Below are 22,253 nucleotides of genomic sequence, written 5' to 3'. Positions count from 1 at the left end.
TATATATATCAGGGCAGATACAGTACAAAAATGGTCCAAATGTGAGCAACAAAACCGTTCTTTTTTCCTGACGATGATAAATCATACTGATCACATTGATATAAAGTTTACCGCTGTAGGGAGGCGGGAACATAATTAGATTTTGATTTTTGATAACTATTTTAAGGCGAGAGCATGTCTCTAAGGCGGTTACGCAACCGCGGACTGCAAGTCGCCACTGGAATAGAACTAAGCTTTAGCGCGGTACAGTACATCAGTGTGACTGACTCAGTGCTGCCGCGCTGATGCTGTCAGTCCTCAGTATGCCTCTGTCCGTAGGACACTGCGACAAATAACAGTTACCGTACAGCCAAAGTAAGAGAACTGTTTGGGATCATCAGTCAAAAGGAAACAAACATTTTTAATTTCGTGTAGGCCATTTTTTACCAAATTGGTTGAAGACGCAAATTTGCTTTTATGAATGTTTTCCAGTTTCTTACCAGTCATGACATTTCATAAAGAATGAAAACAGTATTATAATGACTGCAAAAGTGAATTTTCGAAGGCAACACGGGATCCACTGACAACTGACCACCACTGACCACTCAGTACTCTAACCAAAGGCCAGAAATGGGCTTTGCTGTCAGAGGCTTGATCTGAGATGCACGCTTTGGGAGCAATTCATAGAGCAGTGAGAGCATTCAGACCCTAGACTGCAGTGTGCAATGAGGTTAAATGGGAAGACAAACACACAGTCGAGTATCATCCACTTCACAGATGTTTCTTTGGGCGTGTTGCTCAAATTTCTTGACCAACGTCATTCGTACTTTCCTTGTATGCTCTCAGAAAATGAGAACAGGCTATGGAAACATGTTCAGTTGTAGACAGTTCCCAACGCCGACTGTCCTCAGTAAAACCCTCTTGGCCGAGAAATAAATGACCAAACTTGAGCGAGACACTCTCCACTTTAATCAATCCCAGACAGTCGGTACAGGAGAAGTCTCCTCTGCTGCTCTGATGGCCATTGTCAGACTCGACTGATGATCATTCATGACAACAATTCCTGTCTGCAGTCCCGTTTATAATGTCCATGAGCTCATCCATCAGTTTCAGAAACTGAGTCTCACACGTTCTCTACTTCTGCTTCTGCGTGTGACTAGCCGGAGACAGACGATGTCATTTCAAAGCGACTTTGATCCAGGATATTTATGGGACATGGGAGCACTACTGATGACAAAGTCAGTGTCATGACACGTGTCAAGAAGGCAGACTAGTAGTTTACAGGATCGCAAATGTTGTCGTTCTTCCAGCAGGCATTGGAAAGACCTGTCCCGGCTACAGATTTATGTGTTATTGTGACACGGAAACCAAGAACATTGAATTCTTGGTTGGATGATCGTGCATTATTCTTTTGCTCCCTTGTCCAGTATTCTGTTTCAAGCTTGTGGGCGACGGTAAGACATTATGCATACGCAGGTATATATACTAATAGATATATATATGTGTGTGTGTGTGTGTGTGTGTGTGTTGTTGTTGTTGTTCTCGTTGTTGTTGTTGTTGTACGTTGTTGTTTGTGGGGGGTGGGCTGAGCGGGGGCTTAGTTAATTTAGACTTACCTTTCTTCCCTTTTTTTGCCATTCTATCACACAGAGCTGGTGTGTGTCTGTCAGTCATGGTCCTCACTTGCGTCCTTCCAGCCCCGACTCCCCATTCCACACCCCCAACTGTCAACACGTGGCTTCAGTGACGACTGATCGACATGCAGACATGCCGCGAAGAAATTCTTGTCACAATCCGTGCACAAACACTGGTGCTCTCACTGACGAACACACACACGCACGCACGTCCCCAAACACGCCCCCACACCTCCAAGACATCCCCCACCCCGCCCCCCCCCCCCCCCCCCCCCCCCCCCCCCCCCCCCCCCCCGCCCCCTCCTTCCCCCCACCCCTGTTTTGCCCCTGCCATCTCCTTTCACACACGCAACACACTCAGTTCTCACATTGATTATGAAACGCTGGTAGGAGGTTCAATGATTTTAGTTATTCTGGACAAAGTCTCTTCGCCTTCTTTTGTTGGAAAGTTTCAAAATCACCCGAATCCGTTTTAATAGAGCATTCTGAGTACTGGTATGTATATTTTCGCTTTTGTTCGTCATTGCCTTGAATCTAAATTCCAGAGCATAAACACGTTCAAAGTGAACGTATGACACATTTTGCTAGTTCTGTCGGGCGAAATCCAATACTGCAGTATTGTGACTAGTTTGATTGACACTTTGCACAGTATTATATGATATATCTCTCATCGTCCTCTCTGTGTTTCTTCGTGGTTAAGCAATGAGCAGGTGACACTGAAATGATTGAACTATGTGGAACCTGCATTCCATTAAAAAAGAAAAAAAAAACAAGAACAAACACTTAGAATAAACAAAGGTGCAGAAACAACACCAAGAAAGTAGACTGAAGAGGGTGTTTAACATGATAAAACTCTAACCAGTTTACCCTCTGCTTTACAAAAAAAAAAAAAAAAAAAAAAAAAAAGAACAGGGTCGAATATTTGGTAATATCTAAAAATGCGATTGTAAGGATTAAGCAAAGTTTGTTCTTCGTATCAGTTATCATTCAGTAATTATCTGTAGGTATGCCTAAATGGGAAGCCGTCATGATATACATCTTTGTTCTGTGTTTTTTCGTGGGTATGTTCTTTTAGTAAATCTGGTTGAAGTAATGTAACCGTGTTACGAATGACTGTGAATGATGATGTAATGTGAGTATTGAATGACGACTGAGATTCTCGTAGACTGTTTGTGTGACATACGCCACAAATGTATTCCTCTTTTTGGAGATGATATAGTATTCTGTCTTATGTGCATTTTTTGTTCTTCTGATGTGTGTGTGTGTGTGTGTGTTGTTGTTGTTTATATATATATATATATATATATATATATATATATATATATATATATATATATATATATATATATATATAATTTTTCACACTTTCACAGAAGAAAATCCGATACAAAAATGGCAGCGTTCCCTTCCTGTGCTGGATTTGGTCTGTTTGTCTTCCTCCTGTTGGCTGCTGCACATGTCGGCTCATTGTCTGTCCGAAAGAAGGTGAAACAAACTAACTAAAACACAGAGAGAGAGAGAGAGAGAGAGAGAGAGAGAGAGAGAGAGAGAGAGAGAGAGAGGAGTACAACCCCCACACAACACATACATCTGTGTTTATATGCACCCCAGACTCAAAACACACACACACACACACACACACACACACACACATATATATATATATATATATATATATATATATATATATATTATACATCGCCAGAAATTGCATGAAATAAATACTTGTTTCGTATTTACGACAATACGTGGTAACGCGTCCGCCTAGGAAGCAAGAGAGTCTGAGCGCGCTAGTTCGAAAATCCACTTCGATAGAAAAACAAAATTGCAGGCACTCTAGTCAGTTTAGCGATGCGTTCTCACTGTGGAGAGCAGTCCGAACTTCACACAGAAAAATCTGTTGTGAAAAAAAAAAAAAAACTAACAAAAAACTAACAAAAAACATCATAAAAAAAACAATGCAATACAATAAAGCTCATGGCCTTGAAAAAACAATTGTTGTCTTGGAAAGCCGTGTGAGCACAGAACGAAAACAGTTGCGTGGCTGCCAGTGCTGTTATGCTGGTCTCACTAAAGTTCTGATCACATTCCCATTGGGGAGAGGGGGTGGTAGGCGGGGGCAGCGTGGGAGGGGGGGGGGGGGGGGTATCCTGATTTGACGTGACTTATCGTGAAAAGACGTTGATCTAAAGAAGAAACATGGGCAGGACTACTGGTGCCGGTACAGCGACATGTTTGTCCGCGAAGGGTACTTGTGGAAAGGGCGCTGTCACAACTGCACGTGTGTCAAAGACAAGGGTTTCCAGTGCACTGGCAAAGAGTGCACACTGCCTTATCACCCCGACAGTGTCGGCGACTGTGCTGAGGTAAATGTGTGTGTGTGTGTGTGTGTGTGTGTGTGAGAGAGAGTGTGTGTGTGTGTGTGAGTGTGTATGTTGGTTGTGTGTGAGTGAGAGAGAGAGAGAGAGAGAGAGAGAGTGTGTGTATGTGTGTGTGAGCGTGACAGAGAGAGAGACTCTGTGTGTGTGTGTGTGTGTGTGTGTGTGTGTGTGTGTGTGTGTCAGTGTGTGTGTCAGTGTGTGCGTGTACTTGTGTGCATGCGTGTGTTTGTGTGTTTGCTCGTTTGTGTGTGCATGCGTGTGTGTGTGTGTGTGTGAGCGCATACGTGTGTGTGTGTGTGTGTGCATACGTGAATGCGTGCGCGTGTGTGCACGCATTCATGCATGCGTGTGTGTGCATGCGTGTCTGTGTGTGTGTGCGAGCGTGTGCATATGTGTGTGTGTGCGTGTGCTTGCGCGTGTGTTGAGTTCGTGCGTGTATGCATGCTTGCACACGCGTGCGTGTGTATGTATGAGTGTACATTTGTGGTGATACTGCTTTGTTTAGGTGTACCTTGTTCAATCATATCTGGCTGTTTGCCCAGTACTGCTCTATCCAGCCGTGCCCTGCTGTGTTCTTTCTATGCCCTGCTTTATCTCTGTCCTGTCTAAGTATGCCCTGATTGTACCTCTGTCTTGCTCTGTTCTATTTATCAGTTCCCTGCATGTTGTATCTCTGACCAGCTCAGTTCCGCCTGTGCCCTGGTCTGTTCTGCTTCTGTCCCACTCTGTTCCGTCTGTCTAGCCGTGCCCTGCCGTGCCCTGCCGTACCCCACTCTGTCCTATCAACTGTTGCCCTGCTGTGTCGTAGTTCTGCCTCACTCTGTTCTATCCAGCACTACCCTGCTCTGTTCTAACTTTGCCCTGCTTTTTTCTACTTTGTCCCACTGATGTCCCGCTTTGTTCTATCTAACTGTGCCCTGCCCTGTCCTAGTCGTACCTCACTCTATCATATCTACCGTCATTGCCCTGATGTGTTGTACTGAGGCATGTCTCAGTCTGCACTATCCAGCTCTGCTCTGCTATGTTATAAAACAAGTCTCACATACTCTGGTGGATATTTATGGAACTCTATTTCATCTACACTTTTATAAACTCCAGTCACAGTGTCTTCAAAAGACTATATCATAAACATCTAATGTCAGAGCTAAGTTCTACGAATCCTTGAAATTACCGAGACTGAAAAACAAATGATGTATTCTCAATATCCTTTATGTGTCTATCTCCTTTCCTCCCTTCCCTCCCTCCCCCCTCTCTTCCTCTCTCTCTCTCAACAGTTTTTCCTCTCTCTCCTTCGTATCTCTTCCTTCCTTACCTTCTTCCTTCCCTCTCTCCTTCACGCATATGCATACTGTTATTTTGTGGAGAATTGTGTATTTTCTATGCCATTTATTTGTTCTTGCTGTTGTTGCCATGCGATGTGTATGTATTTTTTCCCTACTTTTTTCAGTTTTCTTGTATTTCCTATATTAGTTTATGTCTTATTTGTACGAGGGTAGGATGAAAACAGGCTGATAAATGCCTATTCCTTTTCCCTCAATAAAAAAGAGTTTCGATTTCGATTTCGATTTCTGTTGTAGCTGTTCCCCCGGCACACCGAGTTTGTTTTGCACTGTGATTATTGAGCTCCATGGTGTTTTCAGTGGGAAGAGGACGGGTGCTGCTGTAAGGCGGAGGGCTGCAAGCTGTCTGACGGCACCATCGTTCCCCTGGGAGCCGTGATCCCTCCCCCCAACAACGGTCACCCCTGCCAGCACTGCAGGTGTGGGGGAGGGGCCACGAGGTACGGCTGCTTCATCTACGAGTGTCCTGTCTGCCTGAAATACGCTCCCCGCCTGCCCGGCGCCTGCTGTGCCCAGTGTGCAGGTATGTGTGAGGGAGTGGGGGTGGGGAGGGGCGTGGGGACACAGGGGGTACAGGGGGGTTGGGGGGGGGGCGCGAATGAGGTAACGTGTGTGTGTGTTTGTGTATGTGTGTGGGGGGGTGAGGGTAAGGGGGGTTGTGTGTGGATGTGTGAATGTGTGTATGTGTGTGTCCGACGGTGACAGTGCGCGTGTGTGTATGCGTGATGAGTGTTTGAGCGCGTACACGTGTTGGTATGTATGTGCAGGCACGCGTGCATGTGTGTGTGTGTGTGTGCAAGTGTCAAGTCAAGATTTTATTTCATGATGGTAAATTGAATAAGCAACAATTGCTTTTTCATCAGTGAATGAAAAAATAGAAAAAAAACTTAGGAGAGAGAGAGAGAGAGAGAGAGAGAGAGAATGTGTGTGTAAATGAATGATATTAGAAGAGTTCACTGTTCAATGTCCATGTATACAACATATTTTGTTTGTTTTTCCTCTTTTTTTTTCCTATCATGAAGGTGAATAAGCAGAAGAGCAAGCAACAGTGCAGATAACCGAAATGAACGCAATCACCTTTTAGTTGTCAGCTGTACAGAAAGTGGAAAATGGTACCATGGAATCACTGAGGACGACCCGGAAATAAAATCTTTATTTGTGTGTGCAATGGTGATTTTTCCTATGACTTATTTTTACTCTTTTTTTTTCACTTGATGGAATCTGCTTTATTATATTGACCCTGAGATGGTTTGTTCTATTTGTTCCTTGTCTGATCTTATTGTTCATGCAATGTTATTGATTTCCTTTCGGTGCCATGTTTTCATGATAAAAAATCTACCTGTAGCTACAACTGTCTTGCTAGTTATCTATTTAAAGTGATCGCATGATGTACAACAGACATAAGCACACATACACACAAACACACACACATGTACACACTGAATTAGTGAGACCACACCAATACTGGAGACAAGCACACACATTTTCTCTCTCTCTCTCTCTCATTAAACAAACATGTACCAAACACACATACTCAAAACCCTTTTTTTTCAGTTTTCTTCTTCTTGCTTGACAAAAGATTTTTTTTTTCTTTTTTCCAAAAATGTATAAACACAGCACTCAATAAAAGAAACAACTTGTGTATAAAAAACTGTACAATTCACTAATAGTCATCAATATATGCTAATGCACAAAACAAACGAACAAACCAGTATCAGTTGCATCCCTCTTCCATGTACTGACATTCTTTTTTAAGTTTTACCTTGATCACTGTTCTCATCATCACCATCATTTTTTCATCGTCATGTTTTCATTGTCATTTCTGCTTTTAGACACCAGTACAAAATTAAAAGCATATTGTGCAAAAAACCTTCCATAAAATGTACATGGGTATTTAGTCTCTCTCTCACACACACACACACACACACACACACACACACACACACACACACTTCTACCCCATATTTAAGTCTCTGCACTGTCAATACTGCACACTAAAAGGGCCAAGCACTTATTTCAAGGGCAGGCTGGAAGAAAGACAGGGGAAACGTGTGAAAGACTTGGTTAGTTACACAAAATATAGTGCGTTGTTTTTTCTAACTGAAATTCAAAGAGAAAGAGAAGGGTAGAAATAAACTGTCACGGAGTGTGCACTGAATAACATTTGACAGAAACAGAGTGAACCATAAGGTGTGCTCATTGTAGTAACCTGACATGAGGTGTTTGATGTTCTTGTTGAGTGATGTGCCTGAGAGATAGTCCTATGCTGATGATAGGGAAAACAAAAAGCTGCCAGGTTGTCAGTCTGTGTGACGATGGTTATTTCGCCAAAGCGATCACATAGTCTTTTCATCAATCTGCGGTCAGTGCTTTACTTCTGGTACACATTGCATACACGCTATAATGTTTTTGTGTTCATTTGCTTTTCCTGTTAGTTTTCCCATTCATCGTGAGAGACCCAGTTCAGATCATGTCCAAAGCAATCTGAACAACAAGCAAGCAACAACACACAACCACACACATAATTACACACACAGGAAATGGGGCCAGGAATGTGGGGGACAGCATTCTCAAAGCACACATGCAAGAGTAAAAATATCCTCATCAGCACATGCCCCAAGCGTGCACACACACACACACACACACACACACACACACACACACACATGTGTAGCTTACAGTCAGCGTGGGTAAAAGAACCCACAGCAGCATGAGAGCTCTCCCTGGCAAAAGTACGTTTTGAAATCTACTCTCATATACAAAGATACATGTGTGTGTGTGTGTGTGTGTGTGTGTGTGTGTGTGTGTGTGTGTGTGACTGAAGCCTGACTGAATGACACAGGGACACAGGAAAGAAAATGATGATTGCCTAAACACAGCTTTCAATCAAACCCAGGTAGGTAGGTGGTTCAACAAATAATTAGGTTTGTAAAGTCTTTAGAGCTTAATCTCTAACTGGGGACAGGCGCTAAATAACTATCCATACCAATCACAGACACACACATACACACACAAACAAACACACACACAAACTCACTCACTTACCAACACTGATATTTACCCATTATGTACCCTTACTCCAATCCACATTTACATACTGTTCTAAATGAAGCCGATCATTATCAATAAGCACCTTGAAACAAAAACAACAACAACACAAATCATATACTGTTGACTGGAAGGTACAAAGAAAAAAAAAACATGTTCACAGTGTCATGCAACTGTATTGGTAATAAATTCCAACTCTTGTATATGTGTACTGAGATGTGTCCATCTCTCCCTGTGTTTCCTGGAATGTATTTCAAAAATCACACCTCATGTGTACAGTCCACTTATGCATCTAAGTTTCCTGGAATGTCTAAAAAATGGGATCATTAAATCATGTTTCTGTCCCAGTAATTGGAGTAAGTCATCCAAGGATTTCACAACAAGGTTAAAACCGGACAGCATTTTAACTGTCAATGACTCAGAAACAGTCACTGCAAAACCAGTAATAACATGCGCACATACATACATGCACACATATGCACACACACACATACATCTATGCATGTGTGCACTTTCCAATGCACGCATAAATGCATGCACACATACACACACACATAAATACATGCATACACTTAGACACACTCAAACACGCATCAACATGTGTATGCATAGACTGAAACATGAATAATTTAACATGTAAACATCTACATATGCTGACATGAATACATGAACATAAATACATCCATACCTTGTAATACATTCATACATTCTGAAACTATACTCCTCACAAGAAGTTCAGGAACACATGCAAAATACCTATATTCTACAAACCTGGTCATGTTTATTTTTTTAAACACATGAAATCTGTGAGACAAAACTTTGCAGATGCATGCACAAATAGCTTTGCAATGAAAGAATGAACATTTTGCATGTATCATCCGCTTTTGCACAGCTGCCAGCTAAACTCTTATTTAAATGCACAAAAATGTGACAAATGTTTGCAGTGTAAAAATTTTTTTCACAAAGAGAACCAAGCAAAACGGTAGCCAGCTCGTGTAAGGAGGGAGTTTCAGCTGTTCACACTACTCAGCAAGTACCCTTGATAAGAAAGCATACAAGTACAGAATCATGGTGGCTACACAATGGAAAGTGGATCATTTTGACAAAGGAAGAGTCCTGGCACGGACACAGCAAGGTGTAGCCGTGCGGGAGGTAGGCCGCCTTCTGCAGGTATCACTGTCCATCATCAGCAGATTGAGTTTCAGTTTCCAGTTTCTCAAGGAACCGTCACTGTGTTTGGACAAATTTGTCCATATACGCTACACCACATCTGCTAGGCAGACGCCCAACCAGCAGCATAACCCAACGCGCTTAGGCAGACCTTCAGTGCATTTATACTAGTGTTCCTATCAGAGTGAACTTGCCAGAGGACAACATTTGTGTTGTCATGTTGGTTTATTTTTTTTTTGTTTGTTGTTGTTTTTTCAGTGAGCTAAAAGCATACTGCAGACGGGACTTCATTTTATCATCTCATCCAAATGACTAGACACTGATTTTCCTGTCAAACTTGAGAGAATGGGTGCGACTGGGAATCAAACCCAGAAGTTCAGACACTGTATTAGCAGGAAGACTTCACGTGGCAAGACCAGCTTAAAGTGGAGTTTAACAACCAACTAGCAAACAAGTCATTAAGGTTAAGTTTTTCAGGGTTTGGGTCTTGATTCGGTGAAAGTTGTACTGTTTGAGGGGGCAAAACAGGCACTTACTGTCTGTAAAAACACCACCAGTCACATCCAACAACAGCTCAGGGCAGTCACCAACACACACATCTCCACCGAAACAGACATCTGCTGCACGAGGTCCAGCTCCATGCTCACTGTCCAACAAAAGATTCCAAGCTGACCCCTGTCTACAAAGCAGCTTGCTCGCCAGGACTGGTGCCAACATCACAAACAATGGACACACCTGTAGTGGTCACTCCTCCAGTTTTCTGATGAGTCTCAATTTGCCTTGACAACACTCACAGGTGTACCTGAGTCTGGAGCTTTGCTTTTGTAATTTTTTTTCATGTTGATAAGATTGCATGTGTTCTTCATCTTCTGGTGAGGAGTTTACAGGCAGATTCAACCATGAAACTTTAACAGAAAAGTTAACATACAGATATATATTCACACATAAAAATGTTTAAACAAATATCAATAAACAACTGAAATATAAATCTAAAAATTCTTAATCTTCTTGTTCATAGTATGGAAAAGCACACAGAGCTACATCAGGGCTGAGGATATGCTAAAAAACACACAAAAAAACCATAAAAATAAGAATAAAATCTGCCAAGTCCAACTACAACATCCATCAAACCTGGGGAAGAGAGGGGAGAAACAGGAAAAGAAAATCAATCTCTATTAGTATTACAACTGTAAAAACTAGAGCTATGACATGCATCTGGCATTGATCATTCCTTTTTTTTTTTTTTTTAAACTGAGGACAAAAATCACCAAGATTTATTCATGGATATATTATTTTTTAAACAGACACAACCATTCAAAATCTGCCATTGGACTGAAATGATATTTCCCATGTGTAACATCATAATATCTAATAACAACAACAGCTCTGTAACAAGTCTGGGACAGTGAGAAAGAAAAAATGTGTAAGAGTTTCAAGGTTAAAAAAACCCACATGAAAATGGAAGATACAACAGAATGATTTTTTTTAAGACAAACAAAGTGGTTGACACAGTGGAAGAAATCACAGCCAAACTAATGATTGGATAAATCATGCTTTCATAACTACCAGTCAGTCAGAACAAAACTGAAGAATAAATGATCAACTGAATAAGTCTATCTGAAGAACTGGATCAGTCTATCAATCAAACAAAACTATCAATACATTATTCAAACGGAACAAATTATTTGACTCCAAACATCACCTTCCCAAAGACAATGTGTTATCGAACAGAGGACTTAAAAATCAACATGATATATATGTGAAGGATATATATTGTGAAGGACTATAACTCTCAAACTAAGAGGCAAGATTGCAATAGCTCTCAGTGCTGCATCCTTGGGGGCTAGTGGGCATTTAGGAATCAATACAATACCAACTGTCCTAAAACCCTCTTGGCAGACTGAGAGAGAGTGGGAATGTAGCTTGGAAAAGACACTCTCCACTACTTTTGTTTTCTCCGCAAAGGCGGATAGTAGTTTGCACAGCATAGGAATGTCAGACCCCTGCCGGAGTCTGCACTAGTGGGTCACGGTTAAGTATGTGCTGTTAAATGTAAGTCAAGAAAATGTCACAAACAACAACACAAAGCAAAGCCACACTGTCAAGCAGCCAAGGCAAACTACAAACTAAAGTGCCCTGGATCTATGTTTCCTCCCTTTGTGTGAATGTTGAAAGAAGTAAGCATTCAGTACAACCATGTGTTCTAAAACTATAACAAACTATTTTCATTCTCTAAAATTGTGTTAGAACTATGCCTCCTGTTTCTCATTCATGCTGTATTCAAAGTCAATGAAAAATCCCATCAGGGAGATCTCTACATATCTTCTTTACAACTCTGATCATAACACAACAAATACATTTTCTCCTCATGAGAGAGCTCAAGTTCATAAAACAAAACACACAAAGTGACAGAAATTTGTTCATAGTGAATCACTGTGGAGAACAACTCAACTACAGAATCACAGAATGAATGTAAACCAAAGTGACTCTGCTACAAGAAAAGCGGTCTCTACAACAACAACAAAAACGTATATCAAATAAAATTTGATGAAAAATGACAGCCATTTCAAGGAAAAAATATAACAGCACAGGATATCTTAAATTTTATCAGATCAACAAAATATTGGATTTTACTCACATTATGAAAATAATGAAGTATCAAGACTGTAAATAAATCATCTTTATTTTGTTGTTTTTTTACAAATTTTTAAAAACAGTGTGTTCTACTGAAATTATTCAGCTTTGACTGACATCCAAAAGTCTTCATTTGTTTTAAATTCCAACAGATTTTTTGTATTACAAACCCCTTCATATAGTTACACACACAAAAAATCAGGAAATGCAGTTTAAAGAAAACAACAACAAAAAAGAGCAAATAAAGCACTTGATATACAAGTACTCAATGTTTTATCAGTTGCGTGAGTGTGTTTGGGAGTGGCTGGGTAACAGTTTAAAAACAACAACTCAAAATACTTACATGCACCATTTGCCAAAGTCCCTGTGCTAATAATTCACAACACTAGATGATTAATCATCAACCTTTTATTCATCCTCATTTAGGGACTTGAAGAACGGACAGTTTTAGAGGAAACAGGAAAAGAAAGACATGTGCAGTAGAGAAAGACTGAGCTTGTGTGTGTGTGTGTGTGTGTGTGTGTGTGTGTGTGACAGAGAGAGAGAGAGAGAGTTTGTATGTGTGTGCACAGTGTGCGTGTGTGTCTGTGACTGTGTGTGTGTGTAGTGAGTGTGTGTGAATGTGTGTGCGAGTGTGGTGTGTGTGTGTGTGCGAGTGTGTGTGTGTGTGTGTGTGTGTGTGTGTGTGTGTGAGAGAGAGAGAGAGAGAGAGAGAGAGTATAAAGTTGTACAAATACACCTGCATGCACATGTGCATTCACACAGGTAAACATGTATGTGTGTGCATATGAGTGTGTGCGCATGTGCGTGCCTAAGTGTATGTGTGATTGTATCTTATTTTTAAGAAATTAAAAAAATAAGCAAGATCTATAAAACAAATTTCCTCACCATGAAGCAAAAGGTGATACAAGGTACTGCCTTTGTGAAAAGTACAAGTCTCAACTGATCAACAAAGCACAACAATGAACACTGACAGTATTCCCACTGTGCAAAATGCGACTTCCTTGACCCAAGAAACACACTTGAGAAACTGTATAAAACATGACGCATGATGAGAATCAAAGCAGCAGATGAGACAAGAGACAAAGAGAAAACATCACAATCTCCGTCAAATCTTGATATTCTGCACCCCCAAGTTGGAAATACCAATATTGCGACGTAGAAATGACGTCAGACCCTTCAGCCGATTTTCAAGCATGTCCGCCGCCTGTGGGGAGAGACCACAGCAGAAGGAGATGTCCAGGTGGCGCAGTCGCTTGCAGTTATCACCCATATGGATGAGAGAGGTGTCAGTCAGACGATCACAGTTGGAGACGTCAAGGTAGGTCAGGCGGGGACAACGAGACGTGACTGCATCGATGGAGGCATCTGTGATGCGACTGCATTGCTGAAGCTGTGGGGGGAAAAGAATAGGAAAGGTGTGTATCTTTACGTATGAAGAATAATGTGTGTGTGTGTGTGTGTGTGTGTGTGTGTGTGTGTGTGTGTAAACAGGATATTACTGACAAAGTATCGGAAAAAAGTATGGATACTTGGATAGTAATAAATTGTGTGTTAACAAGATACTTAAGTTCCATCATGGTATCAGTATCAGTATCAGATTTCCATCATGAAAATATATGTACACAAAACAATATATTTACATATGTGTGAAACAAAGATATTACAGAATACATATACACACATGGGTTTGTCACATCATAAATCCCAGAATGTTTTTCTGTAGGTTTTTGCGTGTGTGTTTGTTGTTGTTGTTGTTCTCTTTTATGGAGCTTATGTGAGCCATAGGGAGGTAAAGAGGTAAACACAGCCTCTTGGGGGAAGGAAAGATAACAGTTTTTACATACAGGTTATCTGTTCACTTTCTCAACCATTTCTGTTCATGCCTCCATCACACACTGTGTAACAGACTCTCGTCCCTTCCAATACATATTCTTAATCTCCTAACCCTGAGCCCAACGTTCAGCTTATATCACAGACTGATATAAGTTTACAGTTGGGCCAACAGCGAAGTGAGAGCTGTATGATCAATGGTTTCTTCACTGCAATGGCAAGTCATTTACAGCTTAGTCTTTTGTGAAGGACTATGACTCTCAAACTAGGAGGCAAAATTTCACTGGCTCTTAGTGCTGCAGCCTTGGGGGCTAGTTGGCCTCTGGGAACCACCTGAACGCCAACTGTCCAAAAACCCTCTTGGCCAGGAGAGTGGTGATGTAACTTGGGCAAGACACTACCCACTATAATTAAATTCTCGCCCAGAACGTTGGGAAAGTTGCCCTATCTGCTGTTCTGATGGTCATAGCTGGACATGACTATCATACATTCTTATAACCCCATTCCCTGCAGATTCTTCATCATCTCCATTCCATTCATACTCTCCCCCCATCTCCCATTCTCTCTGTCCCACCATTATGGACTTCCTTCCCTCATTCTCCAAACATGCTCTCCTAATCCTGTGTGAACATTACTCCTCCTCCGTCTTTATTCAATGCACTGGACTGTTCCAAACCTCAACTTAAATCAACACATGAATTGTTGGTGGTGATTACAATGTATTACACCTCATTGTCTTTTGCACATAATTCATAGGTGATGATTTCTGTCAGCCTTGCCCCTCTCCCCATTATATGTAAATTCTCCTATGTATGCAGTCATCCACTTTCTCATTCTGTTCTTGACTCTTCCCTTCACCCAATTTTATTATTAAGACATTTCTTGCATGCTTGTTCTATACAATTTCCTCCACCAGCAATCTACATCGATCCAACCCTGAACTCAGTTTTAAATTCATTTCCTCCATCCCCACACTATACACTAATTACGCCCTGTACCCCTTAACCACACCCTCCCAATTCTCCAGTCTGTAAAGATTCTTTCCCCCATGTCTATTCTATTTACTTTGTTGTAAACACATTTTCCAGCTTACCCTCAACCGTTTTCTTCAGAATTTCCCCACACCTCCATTCAGAATTGTTTAGACTTCCCAATGACAACAATAGTGCTCAAGGCACACATTTAATTACTCTGCTTTAACTAGTTTGTATTGTGTTTTATTTTTGCACATGTCAAACAATGAATTACTGTCACTGTACCTGTATACAGACAATAAACCAGTCTCGAGTCTTACGTTACTAGTTAACCCTGCCCCACTTTGCTCCATCACACCACCCCCATCACACACACCCTTCTCCCTACCTGAAGCTCCTCCAGGTCAAGGTTGTTGGTGGCGATCTCCATCAGCCCCTCCCCGAACACCCCCCCACATCCACATACACCCCTCTCCCTACCTGAAGCTCCTCCAGGTCAGGGTTGTTGGTGGCGATCTCCATCAGCCCCTCCCCGAACACCCCCCCACACCCACATACACCCCTCTCCCTACCTGAATCTCCTCAAGGCCAGGGTTGTTGGTGGCGATCTCCATCAGCCCCTCCCCAAACAACCCCCGCACCCCCCCCCCCCAACACACACACACACACCCTTCTCCCCTTCCTGAAGCTCCTCCAGGCCAGGGTTGTTGGCAATCTCCATCACCCCTCCCTGAACCCCACCCACCCACACACACTCCCCTCTCCCCTACCTGAAGCTCCTCTAGGCCAGGGTTGTTGGTGGCGATATCCATCAGCCCCTCCCCGGTTAGCCCGTGCACACAGTTGAGCTTCAGCACCCGCAGCTCGCGGAACTTGATGGAGCCGCACAGGCCCAGGTCGGTCAGCTGTTGGCATGACGACAGGTCCAGGCACCGAAGCCCCACCAGCACACTCAGGTTCTCCGGAATCACCGTCTGCTCCAGGTCAGTTACCATCTTCCTCAGGGAGGCCTCCCTCTTCTCCCGCAGCTTCTCCGTGGGCTTGCGGAAGATGATGGGGGTGTGGGACCTGTGGCTACAGCTGCACTCCCCTTCCATGACAGAGGTGATGGGGTCATGGATAGGGCAGATGCCCTCTGCCTTGAGGCCCAGAAGGCCGAGGTCGGTCAGGGCTTTGCACCAAGCCAGCCGCAGGGAGCGCAGGCCATGCAGAGTGCTGGAGATCATGTGCACCGACACGTCCTGTAAGTGTAAGTACAGTGGTCTGTCATTGTGGGTTTCCTTAGTTTTTCTTCATTATTTGTTAACAGTGGTACGTAACATGCATGCTGTCATGTACCTACATAGACATACACTCATCCCTTCCTTGGCACTGGCATGAAGTAATACACACACACACACACACACACACACACACACAGAGGCATGGATGTATATCCACATACAGGCATACACTCATACATTCTATGCCATTCATATGAAATGACACACACACAAGCACATGCACTCACACACACTTCACACACCTACCCATCCAACAACCCCTACACCCTGTACACACATGTGCGCACACAACACACACCCACCAAGTAATCATCACACACACACACATCAAACCCAACAACCTTCCAACACAGACATAGTATACACAAACACATACATACATACACACATACTCTCAAGTCCCACAATACACACGCGCGCGCGCACACACACACACATGCACACACACACACTCCTTTCACCCCTCCTCCACCTCCACAAACACAAATCCATGCCCATCCACCACCCACCCACACCCGCATGTCAGACCTGCAGGAGGAAGCAGGATCCCAGGTCGAGGTGTTGGAGGAATGGCAGACACTGGGTCAGACTGACCACCACTGTGTTGTCCAGCTTACTGCAGCATGACAGGTTCAGGTGGGTCATCTGACTCATCAGGTTCCCCTCACACAGCCCCCTCTGTATCCCTGTGCTGGTCACCTGTCAATGTCATCGTCATTGTCATCATCAACATCAACTTCACAAAAATGTAATTCACACAAAAACAGAAAAGTAAATGAAGAACTCTGAACAGCAAACTGTCAAGGCTTTTGTGGGTTATTCCCGTTAGGCAACTGAAAAATGTTCTTTATTTTATTGCTATTATTACGATTATGATAATAAAGATGATGAACTGAAGATGATGATGATGATGATTATCAGCAGCAGCAACAGCAGCTGTAGTTGTAACAGAAGTAACATAATGTTATACTGCTAGTGGTTTTATCATTCAGCTTGGCGATACAAAATTAAGACAGCATTTGACCACATGTGGATCCTGCGCTCACCTCGTAACACTCAGACAGGTCTATAGTCTCTAGATGCCGGAGGTTCTTGAGCATGGCGATGGACGAATCTGTAAGCTGCCGACACTTGTTGGCACGAAGTGTTACCAAGGAAGTGAGATAAGTTGTGATGTTGGCAAGGGCAGCATTCGAAAGGTCAAAGCAGCCACTGATGTCCAAATGCTTGAGGTGTAGTTGGTGACGACACAGCTGACTGATTCCCTCGTTGCCCACATCACGACATCCCACCAGAATCAGTTCTTCTAAATGGAGATCTTTGATGCATGACAGCTGTCCTAAATGCTGTTCACAGAATGAGAGAGAACCATTAACAGTGCATGTATATGTGTGTAAATCTATATTTGCAAGTATGCATGCACATATATGTATGTGTGTATATCATGTGAGAGAAAGAGAGAGTGAGCAAGTCTGCACGCATGTATGTGAATTTTCAACACATAACAACCTTTGCTGTATCTGGTAGTAGTTATAACTTATACTGAATCACTACTTCTGATCATCGACATCAGTTTCCCTATGATCACTTCTGAAAATTACCCCCAAAAACCCACAGATTAACAAATAAATGAATAAAAACAGCTAAGAACTTCATGTCCCCATTGTAACAGAATAAGCAGAATCTTATATAAAAGTACAAAACAAACATTCTGGTGTTCTTTTTGTAGATTTTGGTAGAAATGATCAAATACATCCGGCTTCAACTGTATGATCCAGTTTCAATTAAATATATTCTTCTGTATCATGATGACACAAGAAAAATGTTACTTACCAGGTTGCTAATAGATGTGCGGCTCAGGTTCAGTGCTTTAATGTGACTGACGTTGTTCTGTAAATAGTGTTCCAGACACTGAAAGGTGAAGACCGCTGAGTTGTCAAAAGCAGATGCGTTAGAAGAATAGTAAGCATGGCCATTGAATGTGATCTGGCTAGAAGCAAGGATTAGTTTCTCCATACTGGGAAACAACCCCGCTAAACGGTTGAAGCAACTGTCTGAAAGGTAGCGCAGTGATGACAGGTTGAGCTCTGTCACATTCTTCATGGCTTCACGGAGCTTATTGATGTGCTCCTGATTGCTAAACAGAGTCCCTGGCATGAAGAGCGAGTTGCACCCTGACAGATCAATTGAGGTCAGCTGTGGACAACGGGACAACAATTCAACCAAAGTCAATTCAGTAATGTTCGAGTCCTTTAGTGACAGACTGCGCAAATCATCCGATCTTAATTCACACGTTCTGAGAATAGCATTTTTCGTCACACTGGAGTTGTCAAAGTGTGACAGAGCTAAGTGTGTCAGACGCCTGTGTTGAAAGCTCTGCAAGATCTCGTCCGTTTTCTCATAAGAGAAATTCACAATGATGTTGCGCTGAAGTTGAGGGTGAAGAGTTGCCTCATACCAAGCATGACAAACAAGGGCAGCTTCCTTACGGTCAGAAAGCCCCAGAAAGGACAGTATATGCGCCACCACCTGCACACAATGACAAAGCACAAGACTTATCAGGCACTGAACCACTCTCTCTTTGCCTTTGGACTCCATCCCAACCCCAAAGAAAACATTTTTTAATTCAAGGCATACATTATTTTGTTTTGGATGTTTCATGATGTATGGAGCCAAGTTTACCATGGAGGCCGTATATCAGCTGTAACGATGTTAAAAAAAACAAAAACTATATGATATGTACACAGAAAAATATTAGCCTACCTCTTAAACAATCATCCAATTTTTGGCAATACAAAGTAAACACGTCTTTACATGACATCACATACACACACACACACACATACACACATGCACATACACACACACACACACACAGTGACACACACACACACATGCACACACAAAGACACACTCACACACAAACATTCTGTGTGTGCGCGTGTGTGCATGCACCTATTGGTGTGTGCCCTATGCACCTATCTGTGTGTGTGTGTGTGTGTGTGTGTGTGTGTGTGTGTGTGTGTGTGTGTGTGTGTGTGTGTGTGTGTGTGTGCATGTGTTTGTGTGTGTGTGTGTGTGTGAGTGTATGTCTGTGTCTGTGTCTGAGTGTGACACAAAGTGTGTCTGCGTGACTCAGAATCATGTGAATGTCATGAGAATTTGACAATAACAACATGTGGTTAAAAAGCACAAAATTTCCTGTTCTGAACCCAAACAAAACAATACCAATACCATTCCTATTTCTTTTTATGCGTAGTCATTCAAAAACAAACCCTGCAGCAGATTGTCATGGCAAATCAAGTTACTTGCACGGTGCTTATCAAAAACTGTGTAGGTTTGGGATAGCAGAAGATATTTTGTTTGTTAGTGCCTTCATTACCAGGTCCAGTCTTTATCATGTGTATCTGTTACAACCATCCAAAAGATGCTCATCTTTCATCACTCTACAGAATGCTCATTTTCTTTCTTCTGTTGGGATGTTAATATATCTACTGTGTGTGTGTGTGTGTGTGTGTGTGTGTGTGTGTGTGTGTGTGTGTGTGTGTGTGTGTGTGTGTGTGTGTGTGTGTGCATGTGTATATGTGCACATGTGTGTAGACACACATAGGCACGCCAGTGTGAGAGAGGTAAGATAGAGACAGAGAACTTTTCTTTTAATGTTATAATCATGAACTGGTTATAGAATTGTTCAATAACTATTATTTGACACATCATGTTAAGTTTCCAATATGTTTATAAGTGTATGCGATACTTTATACTGTCAACATTTTCATGTGACCATTACCACTGCACAAAAATATAATATCATATCAAAATTACTTTACATAACTGGCCAAGGACATTGAATAAGGCAAGGACATTGAAAATTTAAACTTTTTAAGAATAAGAAGTTTTGAATCTCATTGACAGTATCTTCTTTTTTTATATCCACTAGCTCTGTTAATGTGGTCCATTGTGCTTCCTGCCTTGGGGAGGGTGATGATAGGGTGACTGAAAAAATCAACAATGGGCAAATGCTTATCAACACCATCCAGCAACTATACTCCAAAGCAGCCAGTGAGGTACTCACACAGGGTGCTATTGGTGAGTGACTTCATACTTCAGATAGAGTCCATCAGGGCTGCCTTCTGTCTCCCATGCTATTCAACATATTCCTGAAAAGTATCACGACTGACATGCTTGAAGATCATGTCAGCACAGTCAGCACTGGAGGTAGAACCATCACAAACCTTTGCTTCACAGTTACAGATGACATCAATGGCTTGGCAGGTAGTGACCATGAACTTGCCCAGCTTATTAAAAATCTGGATGAAACATTGACAACATATGGCATGGAAATCTGCGCTCAAAAGACCAAGTTGATGGCTAGCCACAACACCACCATCACTGCTGATATAACTGTCCAGGGACAGAAACTATGAACTGTTCAGCAGCTCATCCTCCTGGGATCCATCATTAGCAATGAAGAATCTGAACCAGATATCCTTTTAAGGGTAGCAAAGGCAACATCAGCACTGTCCAGACTGAAACTGATATGGAAGGACAAAACGTCTCTATGAAACACAAGATCAGACTACTGCGTGCACTGGCCATATTCCATCTTCCTGTATCATGTATGCATGCGATAATGGGCCCTCACTATAGATTTGGAAAGAAGAATTCTTCTTTTCGTTTGTAAAGAAATGCCAAAAGCATCCGGTCTTCCCAGGCGGTCACCCATCCAAGTACTAACCAGGCCCAATGTTACTCAACTTTGGTGATCGATCGAGAACCTGTGTTTTCAACATGGTATGGCCAATCACTAAAGAAGAATTCAAACCACAGAAATGTGGTGTTTGCGCAAGATACTAAATATCAGATACACTGACCACATGACCGATGAACAAATGCACCAAACCATCAGCAGCACATTGGACCTCAAGAAGATCTGCTGACATCAGAAAAGAAAAGAAAGCTGTGCAGGTGTCGCCATATAATAAAATCAAATGACCTTGCTTAAACAATCCTCCAGGAACTGTTCAGGGAGAGACATGGAGGTAGAGACAAAAACTAATGGACTGACAACACTGCAGAATGGACAGCAAAATCATTTGCAGAGACCCAGGCTCTGACACACAACCAACAGATCAAGAGGAATCTGGTGAAAAGTTCTGTGCAATGCCCCAATGTATCTTTATGGAGTTGAGGGTCGAAGAGGAGACAGAGAAAACTCTGTTATCATTACAACTTCTTATCATTATTGTTATAAATACAAGTTGTTATACTGGCACCTGTTCTTATCATTTAGTTGCTACCAGTCTTAATATACAGCATATGGATCAGTTGATAGGTGAGAACACAAAAGAAGCGTGTGGTTACATAACACGGCCCAGCTTAGTTCTGGTTAAAAAAAAAAAAATCAGTAAATAAATAATATGAAAGGAAGGCCTATGTTTACTTAATGCGAACGTGAGCATTTCAGAGCTCTGTACTGTGTACGCAACTGGTCGTCTGCCAAACAGTCTTTTCTTTGAGTCCTTAAACACGACACGCTTTTCAAGACGCGGAGATCAAAGCATGCAAATCATACAATTTTAACAAGTTACCTCTGTTGGCAAGCGAGACGCCATTGCCGCTGAATTTCGTCACTGCATTCTGGAGATAGATATCAGATGTGATGACCCGATGCGTCAGGACAGATGACTAAACAAAAACACGCGTTGACCCGTTGGATCAGTCGTCTGCGTCCTTTCTTTCTCGGTTTGTTTGGCTGGATCATGTGACATTGTAGTTTCAGTTTTAAGGTTTGGAGTACCAAGACAGTAGCAGACGATACTTTTTCCTCAATATTTTAAAAGTCACTCAACGATGGTTTCAGATACAGGGTGGTTTAAAATCAAAGCAAAATACTAGGCTTACGTTAAAATAAATCCAAAAAATATGTTTCAAAATTATACTTATATTTAGAAACTGTCAAAACGGGTCAATAGAGACA

At 42.1% G+C, this 22,253-nt stretch overlaps 2 protein-coding genes and 1 pseudogene across 2 annotated transcripts; 1 reads left to right on the top strand and 2 right to left on the bottom strand.

The window, feature by feature from the left end:
* The first annotated feature begins 2,001 nt into the window (after nucleotides 1-2,001).
* On the top strand, nucleotides 2,002-6,568 carry LOC143285732 (uncharacterized). The gene is made up of 5 exons (XM_076593140.1): nucleotides 2,002-2,108; nucleotides 2,987-3,098; nucleotides 3,821-3,979; nucleotides 5,635-5,857; nucleotides 6,357-6,568. Exons 2-5 carry the CDS (start codon nucleotides 3,006-3,008, stop codon nucleotides 6,362-6,364), a joined length of 483 nt encoding a protein of 160 aa, XP_076449255.1. The 5' UTR covers nucleotides 2,002-2,108; nucleotides 2,987-3,005; the 3' UTR covers nucleotides 6,365-6,568.
* Nucleotides 6,569-6,888: 320 nt separating this feature from the next.
* On the bottom strand, nucleotides 6,889-22,037 carry LOC143286080 (uncharacterized). The gene is made up of 6 exons (XM_076593650.1): nucleotides 21,865-22,037; nucleotides 18,110-18,805; nucleotides 17,323-17,622; nucleotides 16,805-16,975; nucleotides 15,764-16,234; nucleotides 6,889-13,579 (listed from the first exon to the last, which is right to left on the bottom strand). The coding sequence occupies exons 1-6, from the start codon at nucleotides 21,886-21,888 to the stop codon at nucleotides 13,295-13,297; spliced, it is 1,947 nt and encodes a 648-aa protein (XP_076449765.1). The 5' UTR covers nucleotides 21,889-22,037; the 3' UTR covers nucleotides 6,889-13,294.
* LOC143286255 (5S ribosomal RNA) lies at nucleotides 20,963-21,081 on the bottom strand (annotated as a pseudogene).
* Nucleotides 22,038-22,253: the final 216 nt, after the last annotated feature.

This window comes from Babylonia areolata, chromosome 9, assembly GCF_041734735.1.
Source record: "Babylonia areolata isolate BAREFJ2019XMU chromosome 9, ASM4173473v1, whole genome shotgun sequence".
NCBI classification, from domain to species: Eukaryota; Metazoa; Mollusca; class Gastropoda; order Neogastropoda; family Buccinidae; genus Babylonia; species Babylonia areolata.
The sequence above is the reverse complement of the archived record's forward strand: the minus strand, read 5'-3'. Positions and strand labels throughout refer to the sequence as shown.